Consider the following 24,469-nt stretch of genomic DNA (forward strand, 5'->3'; position numbering starts at 1 on the left):
CTGATTAAAAAAGAAATCTTATTAGAGAAATATTTTCTTCTTGAACACATAATAATTTGTAAAATAAATAAATATAAATAATAAATAAAATAAAATCTCTCATCCACAGTTAAAGGTTCACCAACCCAACCCTTCCCATTCGAAAAGCTCAGTTAAGTCTATGGGAAAGTCTGCTCCTACTTCTCCATACTTGCTTTTATCTAAGCTTTCTAGAAGCAAATAGTACCACTGCCTAATTATAAACTGCCATCAACTTATTAGCCTTACATTATACATATTCATATTTAATTCTCACAATAAAGCTCTGTACAGATACATCTGTACCAATTTTATGATTATAAATTTGGAGGCCCAGAGATGCATATTAACTTGCTCAAAGGCACACAGCTAGCTGGTTGTTCAAAGCCAGGATTGACCTTTCTAAAGTCGGTCTTTCCAGCATACACTTAACCGCCTTTGGCCAAGTTTGGGAATAATACTGAAGCAGAGTGCTTTGCATTCAAAGTTCACAAGTTTTCAACTAGGATATTCATAATCTCCAAATACACCTGCAATTTTTTGTTCTTGTTCTGTCATGTAATCGATTGACTAGAATTTCACCATTCTTTCTTAATCCATCAAGATTAAAAAGAAAAAAGAAAAAAGAAAACCCTTAGAAAAAAAGAAAAAGAAAAAAAAAGGAATGGCATCCTGCAGGTGCACAAACCATTTAAATCCTCAAAACAAATCCATCATTACAAAACAGATTAGAGATATCCACATTATAAAAAGATTCATTTAAAACAGGACTTGATTTGCATACTCTTTTTCCAGAAACTCAGAAAGCAATTCTTATGGCTAAAGCCAAACATGTTTGCTACTGCCAAAATTGTCTCCCACACAAGACACTTCTCTCGTCAGCAGATTGCATTAAAATGCTTTTATACGCACAGTGTGGTTTCCTAGCTAAAGAAAAGCAGGTGGGATCAATGCCATGCTCTCTGCCCTCTTAAGATCTTTGCTCAAAAATTTAAAGCAAGACAGTAAACAAGGGAGATGCAGGCACCTAGTGAACATGAACACCTAATGGTTAATCACGGAGTTTCAGGCTCAACAAGGACAAACTTGCAAAAGATATATTTAGTTGACTGAAACACAGAAGAAGCTAGGAGTTTCTTGACAGAGAAATTAAGGAAATAGGCATATGGAGAAGAGCTAATGTGTAGAGAACAGAGGAGATGGTTGATCCAACGGCACAATGACTGAACAGCACATGGGGTATGTAGAGGTAAGGAAGCCGACTGAGAGCAAGGCTGCCCCACACGAACGTCAGTAGTGGTCATACTGCAGCACCCACCAAGCAAGGAGGGACAATTAAGAAAGAGGAGAGAGGGGGCGCCTGGGTGGCGCAGTCGGTTAAGCGTCCGACTTCAGCCAGGTCACGATCTCGCGGTCCGTGAGTTCGAGCCCCGCATCAGGCTCTGGGCTGATGGCTCAGAGCCTGGAGCCTGTTTCCGATTCTGTGTCTCCCTCTCTCTCTGCCCCTCCCCCGTTCATGCTCTGTCTCTCTCTGTCCCAAAAATAAATAAACGTTGGAAAAAAAAAAAAAAATTAAAAAAAAAAAAAAAAAAAAAAAGAGAGAAACTGAGAAATGTAGGGAGGTTAACTTTGGGAGCCTGGAACAATCAGGACCTACAGATCTAGGATCAAGACCACCAAGGAAGAAGTTTTTGACAGTCCAGAAAAGGGACGTGACCCAAATCCCTTTCAGTCAAATCCCCAGAGATCTCTAAAAAAACAAAAGTTACAGGATAAAAACCCACAACCTCTTTCAAAAGGCCCTAAAACTGCCCCAGTCTGAGTCAGCTAACCTCCCATCTATTCCTTATTTTCCTATTCCACAAACCTTTTGCTAAGGCTACCATTTTCTGAGCCTCTGCACCTCTACTCCTACCGTAGAGAGTAAAGCATGATCAACACTTGAGGTGCCTGGGTGGCTCAGTCGGTTAAGTGGCCAACTTCAGCTCAGGTCATATCTCACAGTTCATGAGTTCGAGCCCCACATCAGGCCCTGCTGCCATCAGCACAGAGTCTTCTTCATTTCAGATCCTCTGCCCCCCTTTCTCTCTGCCTCTCCCCTGCTTTTGTGCACTCTCTCTCAAAAATAAATAAATATTATGAAGGAGGAGGAGGAGGAGGAGGAGGAGGAGGAGGAGGAAGAGGAGCATGATTAACCCATTCCAAGTCTCCTATCCTGAAAATTGAACTTTTGGACAAATTACTCTCTTCTTTCAGTGGGCATTCCATAATAAGGGCCAGAAATGGAATCAAAGGCAACTCCTCCTACCCAACAGCTCAGTACTTCTATGGCATAACTTCTCACCTTCATAAGAGTAACAAGAGACCAGGAACCTCCTGAACCTTAATACTCAGCGCTTAACACAGAGTACCAACCCAACAGCCTCTCCAATATATTCGTTCACTATGCACCTAATAGATACGGAAAACCCCACCCACCAGAGAGCAAAACCAAACATGACTACCCAGGCAACTCTTAATAATTTTCTAAGACCTCTTCTACACAGCTGTAAAATATATATACCTGAATTCCACTCCCCCCAGTTTAGTTGCTCTTATGAGTGGACAGAAAGTGTTACTAATTACCATAAATGAACACAAAAGTGTTAAACCTTATTTTGAAATTTTGTGCAGCTATCACAAGGTTATACATGACTTCTGAATGCATACACGCACATACCTAAGTCCTACACGTATAAACGGTAAAACAGAAAAAAAAGAGAAAGGGGATAAGGCTAGATCATTTAGAAGGGGACCCTGGATAGCATCACATCATGGGGGGGGGGTAGTTTCAAATAAAGTAAAAACACGGATCATTTCACCTTATCTATATCATTGATCAAATATCCACAATATATGTAACAAGGCTTTCACTCAGGGACAACTCTCCACTTTATTTCATTTTATTTCAAAAACAAAGACCATAATTAAATTAGAGATATTTTTAGCAAAGACAAAGGAAGTAAAATTCCAAAGGACATCCATTGTCCCCAACTGACACAAAGATTTAGGTATAAATAACATGTGATTTTCTTTCTCTTTGTACAGCACATTTTGTTTAGTTTATATTTAATAAAGGCAGGTTTTCAAGAGGATATGAGAAACATGTTTTTGTTTTTCCCTCTCCCTCTCAATTTAAAATAGTCACATAAAAGCACTAATTTTTATACTTAGGAACCCCCAAACAGACCAATTGTGTTTGGTCAGGTTCAGATATAAATGCTGACTATAAAGAAAACTTATTTAAATACTGCAGACACAGCTTCAAGGACCTCAAGAAAACCCTCTCTGAAGCAGTAAGGAGAAAAGAATCCCAATACAACATAATCTGTAGAGGAAGCCAGCAGTACGATGTCAAAGTTTAAAGGCTACAGATCAGATGGGAATGATGGCTACAAATTAAGTCAACGAGGTACCAGACAAAAATATCCATTTTGTTTTTGCTAAGGGACAGCTACGAAACAGCAAACCACTCTGAGACCATAGGGCAATTTGCCTGCCAATTAACAGATGGCTTCTAAAAAGAAATACAAATGGTCTGGCTCCCATGATTGCCACATTCATATCACACATAGCATCTCTGACAAAATAACCTAGTTTAAAAGTTGAAAAGAGGAACTATTGTAATCCTCCAAATTTAAAAGTCACATGAACACTTTACAAGGCAAATGCTTAAAAGATTTTGTTTAGACAATGCCTCATTAGCACACAAAAGTGATGTGGTACTGTCCACATCAGCATCACAGTAAATGCACCACAATACTGACCTGGAGAAGCACAGAGGCTTCTCTCTCACCACTGACTAGAAAGTGCATTGAAAATGAAATATCCAAGTCATATACTCCACAACTTAGTATATCTGACCATTGCTGCTAACTCTGGATACAATTTCCCCACGAAACAGGAAAAATCTAAACATGAAAATAATCTTCTTAGCTCACTGTCGTTTTATTGTCTCAAGTACCCATGAACCTGTAAGCAGGATGGTGGGGAAAAGAATTTTAGGGTACTTGGCTGGCCTGGTCGAAGGGCACGTGACTCTTGATCTCAGGGTCATGAGTTCAAGTCCCATGTTGAGTGCAGAGACTACTAAAAAAAATTAAAGAAATAAAAAGTACCTAAACTAATTCATTTTAAGGACTTTTAAAATGATGCTTTCTTTCATCTGCTATTACAGAAGTTACTTGAATACATATCTGAAGTTTGTTCACATATCGGAGGCTCATTCTTGGGGAAAATGCTGTGTTTTTATGGCACCAGATTAAATATTAAGCACCATCTGATGTGGGAAGCAACTTCTACAGACAGAACTTATAGGCTATTTGGGTCACATCATACAGCAACTCTGTAAACACATTTCAAGAGAAGGGCAAAGACAAGTGGCAAAAGTTTTCTCATTCAGAAAAATCCATCTTTTTGCCAGAAAGTGTCCCCTGAAGAAAAAGGGGGCTAAGAGCGTAAGGCCTCCCTGCTAACTAAACCCTAAGATGTAGATGTGTTAAATGATAACCTCATCCGTGAATAAAGCTGGGCTAAAGGGACTCTAATGTTCACCCCCTGTGATTCTACCATCCACCTTGCCCTTGTCAAGTTAAGTTACACAAATATATTCATACCAGAACATTCCAGTCAGTCATGTTAAAGAGCCTCCTACGCTGTAAAGTGCTATACAAAATGCCAGGTATTCAATTATAAGTACACCACTCAAATGAAGATTTCACTAAACACTAGTCTTTCAGCTCATTCCAATATTCAATAGCCTTTAGTGTTAAGGAGTTTTCTTAGGTGGTTGCTGACAATTTCTTCCTTGGTATTTATAAAAAAAAAGGAGGCGATTAAATAGTTATATATCATAAACTAATCTCCTTTATTTCAGTAAAACTTGAAAAATCTTATGCATTGTGCCAGATCACTTACTCAGTAGTCAAACCCTATCTCCAAACAAATCCATAAATTAAGGGCTTATACTAGTTGTCCTCATGAACACCAACATTATTAAGGTATTCCACTTATATCTAGATTACCAATGTTATCATCCTCAAGCCAGAATATTTCCTAGCAAGAAAACACAGGGACACATGGGTGGTTCAGTCACTTAAGTGTCTGACTTCAGCTCAGGTCATGATCTTGCAGTTCACAAGTTCAAGTCCTGGGTCAGGCTCTGTGCTGACAGCTCAGAGCCTGAACCACGTTTCAGATTCAGTGTCTCCCTCTCTCTGCCCCTCCCCCGCTCACATTCTGTCTCCCTTTCAAAACTAAATAAACATTAAAAAATACACACACACACACACACACACACACACACACACACACACAGATACGAATCTCTTTAACCCAAAACCTATACTGTATCTGGGTTCTTGATCTCTGCTCTTCTCTAAAAGAATTACATCTGAGACTAAAAGGAAGTAGAACTTATACAGTGTTTAAAAAACTCTATCTTCTAGGGGCGCCTGGGTGGCGCAGTCGGTTGAGCGTCCGACTTCAGCCAGGTCACGATCTCGCGGTCCGGGAGTTCGAGCCCCGCGTCAGGCTCTGGGCTGATGGCTCAGAGCCTGGAGCCTGTTTCCGATTCTGTGTCTCCCTCTCTCTCTGCCCCTCCCCCATTCATGCTCTGTTTCTCTCTGTCCCAAAAATAAATAAACGTTGAAAAAAAAAATTTTTAAAAAACTCTATCTTCTACACACAGTTGTAAGTTATAAAGGTGTAAAAACTACAGATACCTCTGAGATCAGCTGAGATTCAGATAAAGTTTGACTCTAAACAGCATTCTTCTAAAGAAAGAGAGAGGGACACATTCTTTTTCGTAAGCCTCCAGAATATGAAAGATTAAACATACGATTAAAAATTTCAATTATGCTATTCCATGCTACTTGCACATCTTCATTTTTAGCCCTTGCACTCTTAAAACATGGAAATTAACCCAGAATTTTTTTTCCTTCCCAGCAATTCTCAAGGCTTTTGATTGAATATCCAGAAACAAAAACTAAAGGTTAATCACAGTGATAACTACATTAGCTATCAAATCTTATCAAATGATTGCCCACCAATTTAAAATCTTACATTACAGTCAGACATAATGACTTGCCTCTTGCCCCAAGACCTTGGATTCCATTATTCCACAGAGCTAACCTGTCCCTTTGCTTCCATTCTGTCATTTTCATCTATGTTAAAACAGGTAAAGCAAAATTCCAAAGGAAACACAAAGTGACCAGGAGCTACATGAGACTATTACCGTCCCCAAAGCAACTGTTTTCTCTGAATGTAGAATCTACAGGCTAATGAAGGTGTAATTCAAAGGCTTTCCATATCATTTCCTAAAACCTAGTGATACCCTGGCCACGCCATCCCCCTCCCAAACTCCATGCCATGTTTCCACTTAAAGCTACTTGAACAGATATCCCATTGTAATCCTTTAAGCCTACATAAATATCTTAACAGGTTGCAGGGTGAGAACATAAAACCAACTGGATATTCTTTCAAACAATTACAGTTAACAACTCTGCATCAGTGACTAGTGAAAAAATAAAATATAAAAAAGAAAAAGATAAAAACAGTTATTTGATCTTTTCAAAGAAAACTGAAGACTGCCCCCAAACCACTGATACTGATGATATGTCCCACAGACTCCCTGGGAGAACTGATTTTACACACTATAACCAGCCTACTCAATACATTTTAAAGTAGATGAAAAGCAAACTATTAATTCCTTTCAGAGGTATGAAAAAAGCTCTCAGGAACCAGTACCAGGGTTAGGAAAAAGGATTCAGAAAACAGTGCCTTGGAGGCCACTGTGTTATTGACCCGGTGGCTCCTTAAGACTGGATTTAAAGCATCAAAATGTGGGGAAATAAAATTGTTCCCTCAGGCTCCAGTGACCTTGAATGCAATGAAATGACTCAGGTTTGCCTGTTTACATGCTGCTGTGCCTCCTTTAAACCTTACTTTAAAAGGAGAATTTGACTTTCTCAGGATAAAGCCCAAAGGTCAAACAGGTTGTGGAGAGTCAAGGACATCACCGCAACTAGTCGACAAAGTAAAAAAAATAAATAAAGAGATCTATCACCTCAAATACAAAAATGCAAATTTCTGTTGAGCTGGACAGGAGGTTGGGGGTGGATTACAGGACTTGTGAGCCATATACACTCCCCCTTCAAAACCAAAGCATTATGTAGAAAACAGAGTTCCAACAAAAAGTACAATGATGAGAAAAGAACTCATTAAGAGCTAAAAATAAACTCTAATTCACAATATGCATACGGATTTAACAAAAAAAGGAAAACACGATGTAAAATTGCATCTGCTAAGTTAACTGTGCCCTCGTGGAAATCGCCACCCCCCTTACACAAACTGAAATCTGTAAAGTCTGTGGCGACTGAATAAAAGCAAGGCTTTAAATGTTTTCAATGAATATTCCAACAAAGAGAAAACAAAGAGATAGCAATTTTTTGTCTTAAAGTCCTCTGATCTACTAACACTATAGGAATACTGGGCTTCTTAACATTCAAACATACAGGTCTCTGCATTTCCCTACCTGAACGTCTTATTTTATGAAATCAGAGTATTTGGTAATAGTGTTTACAACTGATATTAAAGTGGTACTAATTTTAGGGAAGAAGATGTCCATAAAAGTGAAAATAAGGCTCAGTTACTTTTTATCTAACCAGTACCTCATGACTCAATTTAACAACTTGCTGACCTTCCACGCCAATAATAGACCACTGGGGAAGCTCAGCGAGAGTACCTTCATATTTTAAGTTAAGCTCATTCATTCTGAATAACACGCACACAATACCACACAGAGCAATAACTCCACACTCCATCACTCTAGTTCATGGAGACTGATGTAGTATCATGAATCATCTTTCTGGGCTCCCAAGTCTTGCCTTGAACTTCCTTTTCCCACTTTGTCCCACCCATAGAAAATCAATTATCTTGTTCAAATCACCTAGAAAGTGAAGAACAAGACATTAGCTTTGGATTCTTCTTCCCATGTGATGTCTGAGAAATCATAAGACTTCTAAGGCAATAGATCTCTCTGAAGATTTTTTTCAAAAATTGTTTTACCTAAGGAAAAAATAGTCTGCAACTGTCATATAAGTGAATGTGTATTAACTGGTAAGAAGGAGACAAGAGAAAGAGTATGCCTGTATGCTACCCACTCTATAAGAAACTCAACTTGAGGCAAATGGCTCACATAAGGCTACATTATGTGGCTAGACTAGTAAGTGGCTAGACTAGGATATGGACTCAGTGTACCGTGCTCTTTCTAAACTAACACTTCTAAAATAGCCTCATTAGGCCAACTCCCTAGCTGGGGAGTAGCAGGCATTTTGTTTCAATGTTAATCCTGAGAACTTGATCCCAAGCTAAGCAAATAACAACCCTAGTGTACATAGGGGTTTGGTAAATCCTATTACCACTGCATTCAAGTCCATTTCACAAGGAAAGATACAAAGGAAGGCAATGAACACAGTTCAAATTGAATACTTCCATCTTGCATCCCCACGTGCCCCACCCCCCTTGTGAAGGAGGTATACAGCATAAGAATCTTTGCTCTTATTTGGAACAATGTAGAATGATCGCCCCTCAATGAACTAAATATGATATACAACATAAGGTTGAGTAGTTGGATCACAAAAAGATCGTTTTAACTGAGATCTGTTTCTTCACAATACTTGGAAGAGCTGCCAATGCTGCTTTACAGCTTTAAAGCTCCTCAGAATACAGTTGATGACAGAAACCATCACCAATAAAAGGACATTCAAGGGTGTCAAAATATTGACACTGTAAAACTTTAAAAAGCGAAACCACGTTTTAAGGAGTAAAACATGCTAACTAAAGCCACTGCATCAAATCAAACGACACTCACAAGTAAAATGCCAGGAAATATTTTTTAAAGCTGACCTTTTTAGTTGAAAAGGCAAGCGCTGAGGGTTTCCACAGCTCTCAAAATTCAGTAGTAGCAATGCACTCCCCTGAGTCAATTAACTTAGAACAAGCTCAGAAGAAGTTGGCGAATTGTAAAGCACAGTTTTAGCTTCAATGACCAACTATTCTGTTCAGGAAATATTTAAAAAGAAATGTTCCAACAGGTGCAAAATAAAAATGCTTTGCTCTATTCATAATTTAGAAAGTTAAAAAAAAAAGGCTATTACAAAGGTAGTGCAATAGATAAGATGATAGTGAAGTAAGAACCATCAAAAGAAAAACAGGTTTATTTTGTAGTATATCATAAAGGGAGTCAATTTCACACCGGAAGATAGGATTTTAACATTGTATGGATTACAAAAGGAAGAAGAAATCCTGTATCAGAATTTAAAAACAGCTCTTCTCCCATTGCGTTCACCATTTTCTTTCTCATCTATATTATCTGTCCATCATTAGTAGGACAGCCACTAAATAATAAATTGAAAGTGATTTCTAGTCTATGCTACCAATCCCAATGCAGAAGTAAACAAAAACAAAAAGTGTGAAAAGATTTGCAATAGCAAATAGCACACAAGCATGCATACTTCGCTGAATTTGAAGGGGAGAACTCTTTTTATTTAAAAAAAAATTTTTTTTTAATGTTTTCTTTATTTTTGAGACAGAGACAGAGCATGAGCAGGGGAGGGGCAGACAGAGAGGGAGATACAGAATCCGAAGCAGGCTCCAGGCTCTGAGCTGTCAGCACAGAGCCCAACGCGGGGCTCAAACTCAGGAACTGTGAGATCATGACCTGAGCCGAAGTCAGAGGCTTAACCGACTGAGCCACCCAGGGGCCCCCAAGGGGAGAACTCTTTACAGAAGAACTTCAACCACATTTTCTATTAATTTGAATGCATTACCAATGTTTGTGTTTTGTATCAAATTAATAAAGGAATCAAGTCAAAGGCACTAAACACATGCTCTTAATCTACTGACAAGACAAATATGATCATGATTCTAGAAGCCCCAATGAGGATATGGGTCAAGAAGGCATGGAATCGAAACTCCTAAGCCTCATTTGCACAACAGATTCAACCTCATTCTCCCAGTAAATATTCTTAAAAAGCTGCTGAAAAATGTGTAATCAGCCCTAGGGAGTTGCAATACTTTTCTTCATTTTCTTCTAATGGAATAAAACAAAGTGACATAAATATCAACATCAAGAAAATCAGAGAAACTGAAATCTCAATGACTGAGAAGTTAATCAGCAATGATTTTGTTTCAAACTCTTCTATATCCTCACAACAGTTATCTTTTCTTCCCAGCAACTAGCCATTTCATGTTGCACTACCATGGGACATCCCAAGAGCCTTTTCTGTTTAGGTTTGTTAACCAAGAGTTAATTTATTGTATGATCAGAGGGTCCTAGACGATATCACCCCAAATACACTAGTTTTGCCTAAGGAGTATTCCAAACAGAAGACAATTAAGAACCAACAGACACAGAAAAGAGTTCTCTACTCTTTCTGCCTAAAAAGCAAATCACAAATTTCCCTTGGGCAGAGGTCCCCCTCCTCTGTGCCAGAAAGAGCAGAGAAACTTTCACCACCAGAGATGGAGAGTTGGCACCAAAATGAACAAACAAACCTTGCTAAAATATAAAATAGCTCAATACCTTCTGTTAGTTTCCCCCTTGTAAATTCCTGGTCACTTCCTCACAATTTACCATGCCTCAGAACCCAAATCCCCTTTCCTTTGTTAAAATGGTATATAAGCCCTGAGTCTAACCACTTATTTTTTTTTTTTTTTTGTGAATTCCAGTGCACATATAATGCTAATAAAAACTGTGTGCCTCTTCTGTTAAATCTCTCCCCTCCCTGTTTCATTGAGATATAACTGACATAAAACACTGTATAATCTATCCTTTGTTAGGTTCAATCCCTGGGGGCCTGTGAATGTAACTAAGAGAACTAAGAAAAAGTTTCTCTTCCCTGATAATGGTAAAGAACCATATTTAATCTCCTAAATTTGATAAATTTTTAATTTCATCATCCTGAAATTCATCATCTACATTAATCAATGCTGACACAGAAATATGTTCTATAAAACACCTCCAGTTCAAGGTTTGAGTGGAAAAAAATGGACATAGAAGAATTTTAAAGTCTTTCCCCCAAAACTTTAAAAAAGCTTCTACGGTAATAACATCAAATTTTTAAATGACTGATTAGCCATGACCATTGGAAAAGACAAAGGTGCAATTAAAAAATTAGGCTTAAATATATATTGATAGATATACATAAATTTTCTTCAGCACCACCAAAAACAACAACAAAAAAATCACTTTATACAAATTTAGTCACTAAAATCTAAGAATAGCTATATTCAAACGTATTGCATTCCATAGTTAATACTTTAGGGACCACCAAAGCATCTACCTTGTAGAGCCAAGTTCTCTTGTTTTGTGAACACCTGAGCACACAACAGCCTTTCTGCTAAATCTCTAATTAAACAGTACCCAGAGTCTGCAAAGTGAGGTGTTTATTAAGCTACCACCAGCCAGCCACCCACTCTGCCCTCTTCAACTATCTGTCTGAAAGAATCAGAATTCTTAATCTCTTGATACTATTGACACTGAACAACTAACCTTAGGATTGTAACTGACACACACAACCACCTTTTCAAATTAATGTTCAGCAAAACAGCCTGAGGCTCACTCATTCTGATTGACTTCATCACAGTAATAAGTGCTATTAAATTTGAAGGCATGCATTGGAAAAATAAAATACCATTTATCTGTTTCAATTCTGAGAAGCTAAGATTGTATTTGTTTATGGAAAAAAAAAAAAAGGAGGGGAGGGGCTCCTAGGTAGCTCAGTCGGTTAAGCATTGGACTTGATTTCAGCTCATGTCATGATCTCACAGTTCTTGAGTTTGAGCCCCGCTTCCAGGGGATTCTCCCCTGGATTTCTCTGCCTCTCCCCTGCTCGTACTCTCTCAAAATAAATAAATTAAAAAAATAAAATAAGGGGCTGGGTAGCTGGGTTGGTTAAGCGTCCGACTTCAGCTCAGGTCATGATCTCATGGTCCGTGAGTTCGAGCCCCGCGTCGGGCTCTCTGCTGACAGCTCAGAGCCTGGAGCCTGCTTCAGATTCTGTGTCTCCCTCTCTCTCTGCCCCTCCCCCATTCATGCTCTGTCTCTCGCTGTCTCAAAAATAAATAAACATTAAAAGAAAAATTTTTTAAAATAAAATAAAATAAAAACTGTCAGTTATTTGATAAACAACAAATAGAGAAGGGAAGAATACAACGGCATTACAATGAAATTTGAAAAGCACATTATTTTGATGACAAAAACCACAATCAAAACTAACTTCAACGTTCTCAGGAAGCAACAGACATAACTCAAATCTGGCCAAGAACCTTCACGTTAAAAAAAAGATTTTACCACACAGGCCCTAAGGCGAAACAAGGTGGGAGGAGTCTGTGTTTCCACAGATGGCACTGCCTATTGAGAGGTAATCAATAGTGGCAAAGTCCCTCTTGGGTCACCTATAGTTTGCATATGTTTCTTTGGGCCTTTTTTTTTTTTTTAATGTCTATTTATTTATTTGAGGGAGAGAGCACGTATGCATGTGAGAGAGAGAGAGAGGAGTGGGGAAGGGACAGCGAGAGAAGGAGACACAGAATCTGAAGCAGGCTCCAAGAACCGTGAGATCATGATCTGAGCCAAAGTGGGATGCTTAACTGACTGTGCCACCCAGGTGCCCCCCTTCAGGTCTTTGTTTTTCCTTTTTGTCTGAAAGATTCTAGTTCACAGCTGATGGGGTCGCCACAGGACCCACCTCAAACAATTCCTAGAATAAGAGTGAAGCCATCACACCAAGACAAAAAGGAGTACCACTCATGACCTGAGGTCTTCAACTAACTTCCCTCGCTCTTCTATTAGAAGAAAGGAAAAGTAACAATGACAGAACAAGCTCTCTTGGAATTCTGAAAAATAATTACACATGTACACACACCCTTTCAGGGACAGGTCAGGTGTTCAGTAAAGACACAGCCTAGTGACTTTGACATCTCTAGTACTGAATACTAGGAGTTAACGCATTAGAAACCAATGCTGGGGAGGGGGCAGCGCCTGAAACTTAGTTAACCACAGAATTAGGCACTGTGGTTGTAACAACTCTCCCATCTCCAGCCAGAGTTCAGATAAATCTGGTTAATTCTGGTTCTATCTCCCTGAAAATGTTCAGGAAAAGAACTGGGTAACTCCCAGGTAAATGGAACATTCTGGGCCCTACACCACAAAGATTCTGATACAGTAGGTCTGGGCATGGTCCAGGAAGCTGCGTTTCTAGTAGTCATCCCAACGGATTCCAATGCAGGTACTCTACTATTTTAAAAGGCTGATTCCCAAAACTGCTTGCTTGCCCGTCAAAATCACCTGGGGAGATTTCTGACAACAGATTCCCAAGGTCTCCAGAATCTCTATTTTTAAACACTCCCTCATAGGAGGATGTGCAGCCAGATTTAGGAATCACTGGGCTATAATATCCAAATTGAAAACTACAGATTACGAAGTTTCTAGAGAAGCATGGACGTTCTTCATTTTATGTATCCCTCAGTCCTTTACTCTCAAAAATCTCTCCTTTGCCTTCTGAAGATGACACATACACCAGAAGATGCCCCTTGGTGAATTTATACAAGTTAGGGGTCTCAATATAAATTCATCAGTTAGTCCTGAAGTTAATTTTTCATGAGTTCTGGCCTCCAACAAAAGGCGAGGAGGAAATATCCCAGGAAAAAATAGAAAACCAGAATTCTGGTCCCTACTCTACTGCTTAATAGCCATGTGGTTTTGGACTAATTAGTCATTTAAACAAACCTGGGCTTCAGCTCACCTGTTATGTGAGGGAGCTGCCTAAGGTCACCTCAAGGACTTTTCTGATTCCAACATTCTATTACTGATTCCTTGCATCCTAAAATCTATTTCACTCCTCTAGAATGCAGCATCAGCAGGTGTCAAGGACTCTGAAGTGCATAAACTCAAAAGAGATGGACCGACATCAGCTAAACTGTACAAGCAGCAGTGGCTTCTCGTGACGAATGCCTAGAGATAGGAAATGGGATGAAGCATAAAGCTGGGCACAAAACCAAAGAAAGGGCCTGAAAAACAACATAATAAATAGAATGTAGGCCAAAAAGAAGATTACTATATTTACTACTGAAGAGGTTTCTCAATGTATTGCTCTAATCCTCATCCTATCAAAATAGTGACATTAATTTGCCAACACCAAAACAATCTAAAAATTATACACTCTTTTTTAGGACTTAGGAAAGAGGCACACACTTTCCTACTAGACCTTTTTTTTTTTTTTTTTTTTTTTTTACCTGAGATACAGTTTCCTAAATTCGGCATTATTTAAATAAGGGAAGATTTAAGAAAAATGACAAAGAACAACTTAGATGTTTTTCCCAAAGAGTTATCTCATAGTTTTCTTACAACCCAAACAATTAATGCCCGCCTCTTACAAAAACAGAATACAAAGAGCTGGCCTGGCAGCTCCCGGGGAGGTAGGATAAATTGGATAATTAGACCCAGGAACTCAAATTTAACCCTAAAAATGTGTACTGAGAAACTACAAAAATTGGCTAATGCTAAACACCACAGGGCAGAGTCCAAATCCTCACACATTCTTTCAATCTTTCTAGATGTATTAATAGTAGCTTCTTAGAAATATAGGCCCACTTTGTAAAGTACAACCATTCAAAATCCAGTTTTAGAAACGTACCATTTACTGGACTATTTTGTTCTATACAAATATTTACTAAGACACTCAGAATTAAAAACAACGTATCTGAGGTAATCTATGCTTGCAGCTAAATGAGTCAGACCCTTCCAAACACTGTTTTAACCCATACTAAGAAGATGTCAGTGGGCTAAGTCAAAACACGGCCACTAGAAGAGTTCCTTTGTGTTCTTACTTGCCTACTCAACTTTTTAATCCATTATACAGCTCATTACCATGGATGTTCATATTTGAAACCTGCACATACTTTACTGTTATCAACAGGTTACAGAGAAGTTTCAGACTGTCTGAAAATTAAATGAAAGCTTTTATATGCTCAATGTAAATCTAGTATTAAGGAGATATCCCCTAAAACAAGTTCTGTGGTCAAATAAGGCCAGAAAACTAGTTTCTTTACTGCAGGATTTTAATATGTGGTTTGTAATATGCTGATGATCTGCAGTTTGGCTCTTAAATAGGAAACTATCAAGGGAAGCATTTCTCAAACTTGTCTGTCAATGGAACATTCGTTTTAAAGAACAAGTACGGCTGTGTCTCATGAAATGAAGTTTAGAAAACATCTTTTGACCCTCATGCTCACTATGGATTTTCCTGGGTACTCCATTTGCTTACCAGAGGTTTTAAACAGAAATTTTACCATGGTGGAAAACTTAATTGGCCCCATCTTACTGAAAAGACAGGAGGGTGTTGGTGAGGGGTCAAGGAAATGGACAGCAAATACTAATGCACTTTGCCACTATCTACCCATGTACTTCAGATCACCATGCACTACGGCTCTACCACCACTATTTATCACACTAAAGACAGGAAGGCAAAGGGTATAAAAAAAAACACACAATTCCAATTTATCCACCTGCACCATAAAACAGTTCTCGTAAAAGACTTCAGAAAGAATAACACAATTCAAGACTGACCAGAGAGGAGAGATAAAAGTCTTTGAGATGTTTTCTGTAGTAGATGCCTAATACAAATGACGTAGGATTTGTTTCATACTTTCATAAACTCTCAGTATCATAACACAAAATGCAACTTTTATATACCTAATTCATGGGTTTTTTGTTGTTGTTGTTTTATTTTGTTTTGTTTTTTAACGGTAGGGATGGCTACTAAGCAATCAAACCAGAAATCACATCCTTGATGTCATGGCCTTTATGCCATTTAACACATAGTCATTTATGTCAAAGAGGTTGCAAAACTCACATATAAAAATACTGTTTTGCTAAAAAAGGTAGTAATAAAACTCAGTGTCAGGACAGACAAATCTAAGAGCCAGTTGTTCTATACTGTTTCCAACTTTTCAAAAACTGTTTCTTTATAAATTTCACATATGAGGCTCAGATGGATTTTGGAAAAAGAAATGGAAAAATACTAACCATTTGATTATCAGCATTCAAAAACAAAAAAACAAATCTTCCTGATGATATCGTGGTGAACAACTAAGTAATATAATTAGTTAAAATAGAATTACTCTGTATGGACTGATGACAACCAGGTTTTACTTAAATAAGTTCTCTCTGTGAGCCTCAATTTGTATGTGAGACCAGGCCCAGATGACAGCTCTAAGAACTTACTCACCTTGGAGACTGTAAGCCCTGCTGTCTTGAAAAAAGAACAGCTAAAGGTACTAATTCAGACAAAGTAAAAACTGACCTCAGAAATTCCCTAGGTGTGACCCCTTTTCTCTGCCCTCTCCCTCATTTTACCAAGGGAGACCTGAGGCCAAGAGCTGACTTGTCCACAGTTACATGACTAAAGTTCAGACTCCTGGTCCAACTCTTCACACTGCCTATAGGTATTCTTTACCCAGTTCAAATATTTAGTTTTATAGTAGGAGTTACAAGCCATGTAAAGCAATTTCATATACACCATCACCCAATTTTAACATGAGCATGAGAAAGCCTTTGTACACTTCACACATTTTCCATGTTTGAAAACAACTCCTGCCGGAAGCATTAACTCTTGTATCCCAAGAACATGTTCCTCATTTAGGTTTTGGCTTCTTCTAAGAATTTAGTTGAATCTTACAAAATTCTAAGGATATTTTCTACTACCTAATATTCAAAATGTAGTATCAAAGGCCAAATTACCCATCCTTTCGTTTTTATCTTTAGGATAAGAGAAACACTCTTACACCACCTTTTCCTTTACTTATCAAGGAACAAAACATTAGATCCTACTGCACTCGAATTATATCAGTACAAATATTTATACATTGACAATGTGAACACTACCATTTACTCTGTCATATATATTATAAGCAGGACTATACAGACTTAAGGGAAAAGACATTTTAAGAGGTTTCTTCCTTCTTCCAAACAGAGTATTCTTCTTAGAACTCATTATTAAAATGCTAAATCATATAAGCTCAGGAACTAAAACTAAAGGTCAACATGACACTTTCTGTCCCATACACACATTCTTAAAACAGTTTTCAAAGATGTTATTATACAGTTCAGGGTATATGAAAGTCTAGTTATAACATATACTGCCCATAAAAAATATTTTATGCTTTAAAAGGAAAACAAAACTCTAAAACCAAAGTTTCATGCTGCCGATGTAGTCAGTAACAGAGTATCTAGACGTGTAGAACTGCATCACTGAATGACCTACTAGAAGAAAACCTATTATTTTCTCACACCTTGAAACATAATCCTTTAAAGGTGAGTAACCTATACAAAACTGCATACCTGTTATTTTGTCTCTTACAAGTTTACAGGACTCTATCTCACCGATGCTCCCAAAGAGACTCTTTAGTTCCTCTTGTGTCATGTTCTGAGGAAGGTAGTTGACTATTAAGTTGGTCTTGCTGTCCTCTGTGTTCCCAGAGTCAACCGGTGAGGAGCAGTTGTTGTTTATGGTGGTTGGACCATTGGCTGTGTTATTGCAAGTTGGCCCATTAGACAGTTGTGTTTCCATGGCAGCAATTACCTGCTAAAAACAGAGAAAATAAGAAATGTCAGAATTCATATTTCATAAACTATTAGAGATTCCAACCAAGAATGTAAATATGTGTCACTAAATACAAGTCGTTCTGCTGAAATTACAACAAAGCTTCAACAAAAAGTGCAACGCCTACACTAATTTCTACTTCGTATATTAAGCTAGTCAATTTAAGTTCACAATTATACTTTCACATACATATTCCATACATGCACATAAAAGCACAATTTAAATGTTAAACATTCTCTAGAACCACATTCTGGGTCTACTCATATACCCTTACTCACCTGCAATGTCCACATACTTGAGAAAATTTAGTACCAAAGGGCATGGAATTAAACCCTGACTATATAATACATACTACAAGACAGAAGTGTTTAACATGCTATCAGAAAAACAAACCAAAAAATGGTCTTCCTAACTTTGAAGAGATTTTCAAGTTAGCCTAAGAGTTTCAATATTCTAAAACTGACAGACATCCATTAACTTAAAATCAAGGAGTAAGAGTATTTTAAAAAATATAAATTTGTCAACATGTACTGTTTTGGTTACATATTGAAAATGTTTTTGATTGACAATATCTTATACCTCTTCTGTTGGTAAGAACTAAGAAAAATATCAGATGTTAAGTGTTAGGGCATGAAAAGGATTTGTAGGATAACTTGGAAAAGAAGCTAGGCATACTTAGTGTACCTTGTAGAATCTAACAAGCCATTCTTGTCAACCTTGGCAGCTAAAGATCACCAACAAGGCAACTGATCTACAGCATCAAAATAAAATCCCCAAACAATGCAGTATGGCATTCTGCCTCAACTGTGACTTTAAAAGGGAAAAAAACAAAAACCTATCCAGTCCACCAAAACAACAATATAAAGATTTCAACTTTTGCAAACAGACCAGCCCAAGGAATTTTCATTTGAGCACATAAGCCTGTTGAAATGCAGGTAATAAAGTATCTATAAACTCCAAACACCGGATAAGTAGCAGATTTGGGGGAAATGGCCTCAAACTGTTCAGGCTACTCTAAAAATCTACTCATTAATAAGAAAATCTGGATCTAGTTTCCTAAAAATCAATGCTATGCTCTTTAAGCAAAAGAGTCACAAACCACGGCCCCAAATTTTCTAAAACCATCTTCCAATAGCTATCTACTTTGGACAGCCAAGATTGGGGGAAATCCAAAAATCAAAGCATCACTAAAAGAATTATCCTTTATATTTCATCCAATGCATCTCTCATCTCCACAAAGAACAACTTCTCAAAACTGACAATTCTGAATTGATGGAATGCTAGTTTTAGGGAACTTCTTTACATATAAAAGGCAAAGAATTTAAGGCAAAATTTTTTAAAAAGCGAAGTAGAGGGAAAGAGTGTTACAAGAGAAAAAAGTTTTTTTTTTTTTTTTTCCTTAAAAAGCATATTGTGTAAGAAAAATAAAAGGGCGCAACAGTGGAGCATACAGGAAGAAATCTCTACTGCCAAGAGATGTTTATAAAAGAAGGCAGCATAGGACAGATTGAGATTGGTCAACCGACCAGATTAAGACTGGTCAGACTGGACAAGAATCAGTGCTATCATGATAAAAAATGGGAGACAAAATCCAGGCCACCTATGAAATATCAAACAAACTAACTCTCTGTGACTTCATTTCCTTTTCAAAGAAATGGGTTTTTCTACAAGTTGCATGCTACCTCTCTTGGTTAAGTGTTCTCAGGGAATACTTAAAGGAGTAAGGGAAAATAAATCTTTGGAAATCTGTAAAAAAAAAAAATCTGAAAAAAAAAGATATGCATTTTATTATAATTAACAAATTTATCTGAAACTGAGAAAGGAGTTTTCAAATTTCCTAATAAAGCATAACTGTTCCAGTCTGCAGAATATTAGCTGTGGGTCACTTTCCACAGCACAACTCTTGTGGAATTTACCTTTGCCCAGCATTTATGAAGACAAAAGAGTCTCAAGATTAGAGTGGCCAAAGCCAATTAAAACAAATCATTATTCAAAAGTTAGAGTATGTGTAGAAACTATGTGAACCCCAAATATGAGATTTGGACTTAACTCATTGGGATGGCATTTGAAATATAAAGTGTTCATTGACTGAAATTAGCAGGATTTAGCAAGGACAACAAACACTCCTCACTTAATTGCACATTTATTTCCATGTTCAGGTGGCAAGAATGAGCTCCTAAGCCAACATTCAAGTGAACAGCTGCAGTAGGCTGTGTGTGCTGAAAATTACAGCATCTCTCAGCTATAGGACCATCTGCTCAGAATAAAATGATACTAATGTGCTATATTTTACAAATAATGCATATTCCATTGATAGGCTCAACACAACTGTTCACAGAATGCAAACTCTTTCAACGGTTACTGGGCAAATAATTTTCAGCCAGATTTACAATTTCAACAATTTTTTTTGAGCATCAGGAATTGTAAATAACTTCAAAATTTAGTAACCAAAAAAATACATAGTAAACAGAATGTAAAGAATTACGGTAACTTAGTATTCAGACCATACCAAAACTTTTTTGTTTTGTTTTTTTTTAAAAAAGCTTGTCACTCTTTTCTTTGAGTCTGCACTAAATCCTAATTTTGATTATAAAAAGTTACATACAAAAGCATGGTTCTGATGCTACATATACCACTGTGGTTAAAATTGCAATGTGCTTTAAATCCTAATGATGGCCATACCGCAATAGGTTAAATGTAAGAACAATTAATATGCCAAATGAAAAGTTCAAGTGTTTGGTATGGCCTCAGCACTCCTGCAACATGCTAAAAAAAAGTAGCCTACAGAATTTAAGAAAAATCCCACAGACCCCAGTCCAAGGCTCTGCTGCCCACGAACCACTTCTAAGCAGAGAAGCCACATCACACAGTCTGACTGCCATGTTAGTTTGGAGTTGCCGTCTGCAATATGGACACAAAAAGTACCGTATGTTAGATGAGCAAGATAATGCAACAAATCAGTTTGTACAAAATTTACAGTGATTGTATTGATATTCCCAGCACGTCCATGCAGTGTGGCTTAATTGAATTTGAGGCAATTCCAATCTAATCTTTCCAAATTCATTTTAACATGTAGTTTTCTTGCACAAATTAAGCATTTTTAATTAAGAGCCTGATTTTCAAACAGCATTAACTAGTTACCTTGACATCTATCCTCAAGAACTACCTTAAACCACATCTCAAAAAAAAATTTTAGATAAAATGAAGCAAAACACTGCATGCTGTCCTTTTAAGAATGTGGGAGAAGGAAGGAAATGTGAATGAAATTTATAGTGAGAAAAGGCTGTCATGCAATTCGTAAGTGAATGCTTTGACTAAAAGTGCTTTTTCCCCAAAATATCAGAGAGGCATTAAAGGAAGCTATATTTGCCCACACTGTTACATTATACTATAAATGATCCTTAATCCTGGGACTCAAAATTAAAAGTGAATTGAAACCCTGTGAGGTTATTCTGCCACTATAGTCCAACTGATCTCTAACAGTTTCACTGAGAATTGTTCACATATACTAAAAGGCAGTAAACCAGCATCTTTCAATTGAAATAATTGGACCAATAAATAGGATTGTTTGGAGTAATGCTTATACAGGATGTCAGCTTTGTCCCTGAACGAAATCAAGTGAACATTTTTTAATATGTAAATTGTAAACGCAGCACGATTTGAAATTAGTGCTGCTATGAGACCTCCAATATAGTTAATGAGCCATTTACCACTTATTACAACTTGCCCAAATACTAAACAGAACCACAATATTGGCACAAAAGCCAAAGTTTACATTTTAGCCATATATGCAGATCCTTTAAGTGGTCAACAGAATATTCAGAAAAACTCAAGTCTCTGAAAATAGACAATGAGTAACAAAGGAGGGCCAAAAACATATTTTACTTGGGTGTCTATGATTATAAAAATTTCATCCATAGAGTTAAACCTGGCTGTAAAGTGATTTACTCTTGATGCGAGTGATGACATTAATTAACATGTAACAATGGATTCCATTTTCTGGCATCTACGAAAACAGTTTAACATGCACTTTACAGGATGCCATGAAAATGTTTTACACTTCTTCCCTTCTCCCACTGTTACCAGGGAATTCAGTTGGATTCTATGTCTTTTATTTAAAAGAAAAAAAACCTACTTATAGTTGAACTAATCTGTGAAAAAATAAAGTGCTTTTTATACCCATGAAATATTTTGACAAGAACCTAATTGTAGTTAGCCCACATGGTAGAGGTAGGACCACACCCAAAAGGTTCAACCAGGCTTAAATTTATGTCCTGAATACCCTTGGGAATTAATATCTCAACACTCTTCACTACATAAAACCATAGATTCACATTTAATGGCCTCAGTCCCTTCTATTCCATAGGAGGCGACGCTAATAAGCTAAGCTATTGACACCCCTCTTTCTGAAAGCCCCAGGGATGTGAACAATCACTTTATTGCACCAACTAGCGAGGAAGGCTGTGTATGGAAAATGATTCTACTGCACTTTTACATTTCAAGCACCCCAGACAGTTTCTCTGCTTGAGGCAGACACATACCTTTATGGGAAGTTATAAATAAGTTGCTCACATGGCCCTTACCTTTATGCTGGCCAACAATTCAGTTACTAAAAATGTAAAGCTACTTCCCCTTCACTTAAGGACAGGCGATTCTGCTCTACTCAATCTACCACAGACAACCGGCCTGCACTATTTATAGATTCTATTGGCTCTGAAACCCTTTGGAAAGGGGGAGGGGGGGGGGAGCCACATTCCAGTATCACAAAACCATTCATTTTAAAGCTTAAAAAATACTGTTTCAATATATGTTCACATCTTAATTTAGACATCAATTGTGCCAGTTAAGACTGCTTTTTCTCCTGTTATTCTCCATGTAATAATTTATGAAAAGGCACCTTAGCAAAGATCAATCTAGAATATTCTAAACTTTTCCCTGGGCTCCAAGAGATAGAGGAGGTGTTAGTTTGGTGGAAGCATGATTTTACTGGGGGGGTGGGGGGGGGGCAAGAAGGACGACCTCTGTCTTTGCATTCACTGTTATTTTCAAAACTCCATAAAGACTTTTTTTTTTAATTGATTTTTTTTCCCCTTTTTACTTAAATTGCCTTCTGTGTACTTTCATTTCTAAAGTTTCTTACACTAATGGATTTTAGGAAACCAGTATTATCGCTCCATTTCTCCTATCTGGGAACAACAGTTTTCTGGTCACGTGAGAGAAAAGAAAAACTCCCTATTTTCCAAACTTCCTAATACAAAGTTCTGAAAACTAAGGTTCATCAGTTTCTTTCCTATTTTCAACCTCTTGCAGACAGCCACCAAACAAGATAGACTTAATCAAAAACATCCTAAATATATTTTGAGAATTCTTCATTAAGTACAATGTCTGCAAGGGAAAAAAAGGGTTTCTAAGACCTAGATCCCAACTGATTTGGGGACCAGACCTCAGTTTAAAGTCATAGCAGGACCACTGAAAGACCACTGCACATCCCCTGGTGAGGCCTGTCCAACTGCCTAGACTCCTCCACTGTCATAGATTTCTGTCCACCTCTGGGCCCTCATGTTTCATCTGAACCACTGAATTACAACCTTCCCAAAGGTCCCTCATGAGGCTAATCCACACTAACACTACTACTTCCTAATGGATTTTCCTAAACCCTCAATAGCTCCCTGCTGTCTATCAAAGTAAGTACAAACTACTTGTGGTATAAACAGTATAAGCATCTGGGACCTTCTACAACTGCTTTTACTAGCCAATGTATTCAAGCACCTAAGTATCTGAACCACTCCTTGTCCCTCAAACAGTCGCAGTACATGCAAAGCCATACATTCTCTGGCTTTGCTCATGCAACTCAATCTGTCTAGAAGGCCCCCAGCCATACCCACCACACATCCACATCACTGGTTGTAAGCATTTGAAAATATACCTAAAGATAAGAACAGTTTTTTGTTGTTTTTTTTAAAGCTGAGCATGAAAGGGCAATGACCTCCCTTAAAGGCATGCAAACTTAGCTTTTTTTTCTCTCTCTCACCTCAAGTATTTCAAACCAGAGATAATTATGAAAGCATATTTTCAATTTTTGGCGCACTCCATCAGCCACCCTTACCCACTACAATCCAAATTCTTATTAAACGGCATAAAAAGAGAAACTACCTTGATCAGTTGTGTACTTTTATTTCAAGAGTCTATCGTGCCAAACTGCCAACTACAAAAAAGCTGGAAGCCAAGACAAAAACATGGAATAAATGTGATCCAAGCCTCTGGCCAACAGGATTACAGAGATGTGGCATCTGGAATCTGGGTGTAACTTGAGGAAAACGGCAGAAGCAGAGGTAGATGTGAGGAAAAATAAACAGACCTTCTAACACAAAGGTGCTTTAAAAAGCATCAAAACTAAGTTATGGATCTCAAATGGTTTTAATTTGATACAGACTAGAAAAGTTTAAGCAAATATAAAAGGTAACATCTCTAAAAAGAATCATGGCCAAGGTCAAGGGCAAACATTTCTCTCACACCTTGAAAGATCCAGCGTGGATAAAGTGACGTTGGTCTGGACACTTATTTGCAAACTAGCAGGTTCTCAGTAGCATAGCACCAGGGGAGAAATCAGGGTAGTGCAAAGCCTTTCCTCTGACCACAAACCTCTCTGAAGACCAAGTTACAAGGTAAGCAGAAGGCACTGGTCTCTAAAGTTTAAGAAAAGAAACTACCAAAATAAAGACAGAAACCTTGGCCCCAAAGCATTT

At 37.7% G+C, this 24,469-nt stretch overlaps 1 protein-coding gene across 2 annotated transcripts in view; it reads right to left on the minus strand.

The window, feature by feature from the left end:
* The window catches only part of ELAVL2 (ELAV like RNA binding protein 2), a 68,495-nt gene extending 47,875 nt beyond the window's left edge, over positions 1-20,620 (minus strand). For both annotated transcript variants that reach the window (XM_032595565.1, XM_032595564.1), the window contains exons 1-2: positions 20,534-20,620; positions 17,462-17,705 (exon numbers count right to left, since the gene is read on the minus strand). In XM_032595565.1, coding sequence (XP_032451456.1) covers positions 17,462-17,705; positions 20,534-20,605 — 316 coding nt within the window. In that variant the 5' untranslated portion in view covers positions 20,606-20,620. The remainder of the gene's footprint in view (positions 1-17,461; positions 17,706-20,533) is intronic.
* Between the last annotated feature and the right edge of the window lie 3,849 nt (positions 20,621-24,469).

Source organism: Lynx canadensis, chromosome D4, assembly GCF_007474595.2.
Source record: "Lynx canadensis isolate LIC74 chromosome D4, mLynCan4.pri.v2, whole genome shotgun sequence".
NCBI lineage: Eukaryota > Metazoa > Chordata > Mammalia > Carnivora > Felidae > Lynx > Lynx canadensis.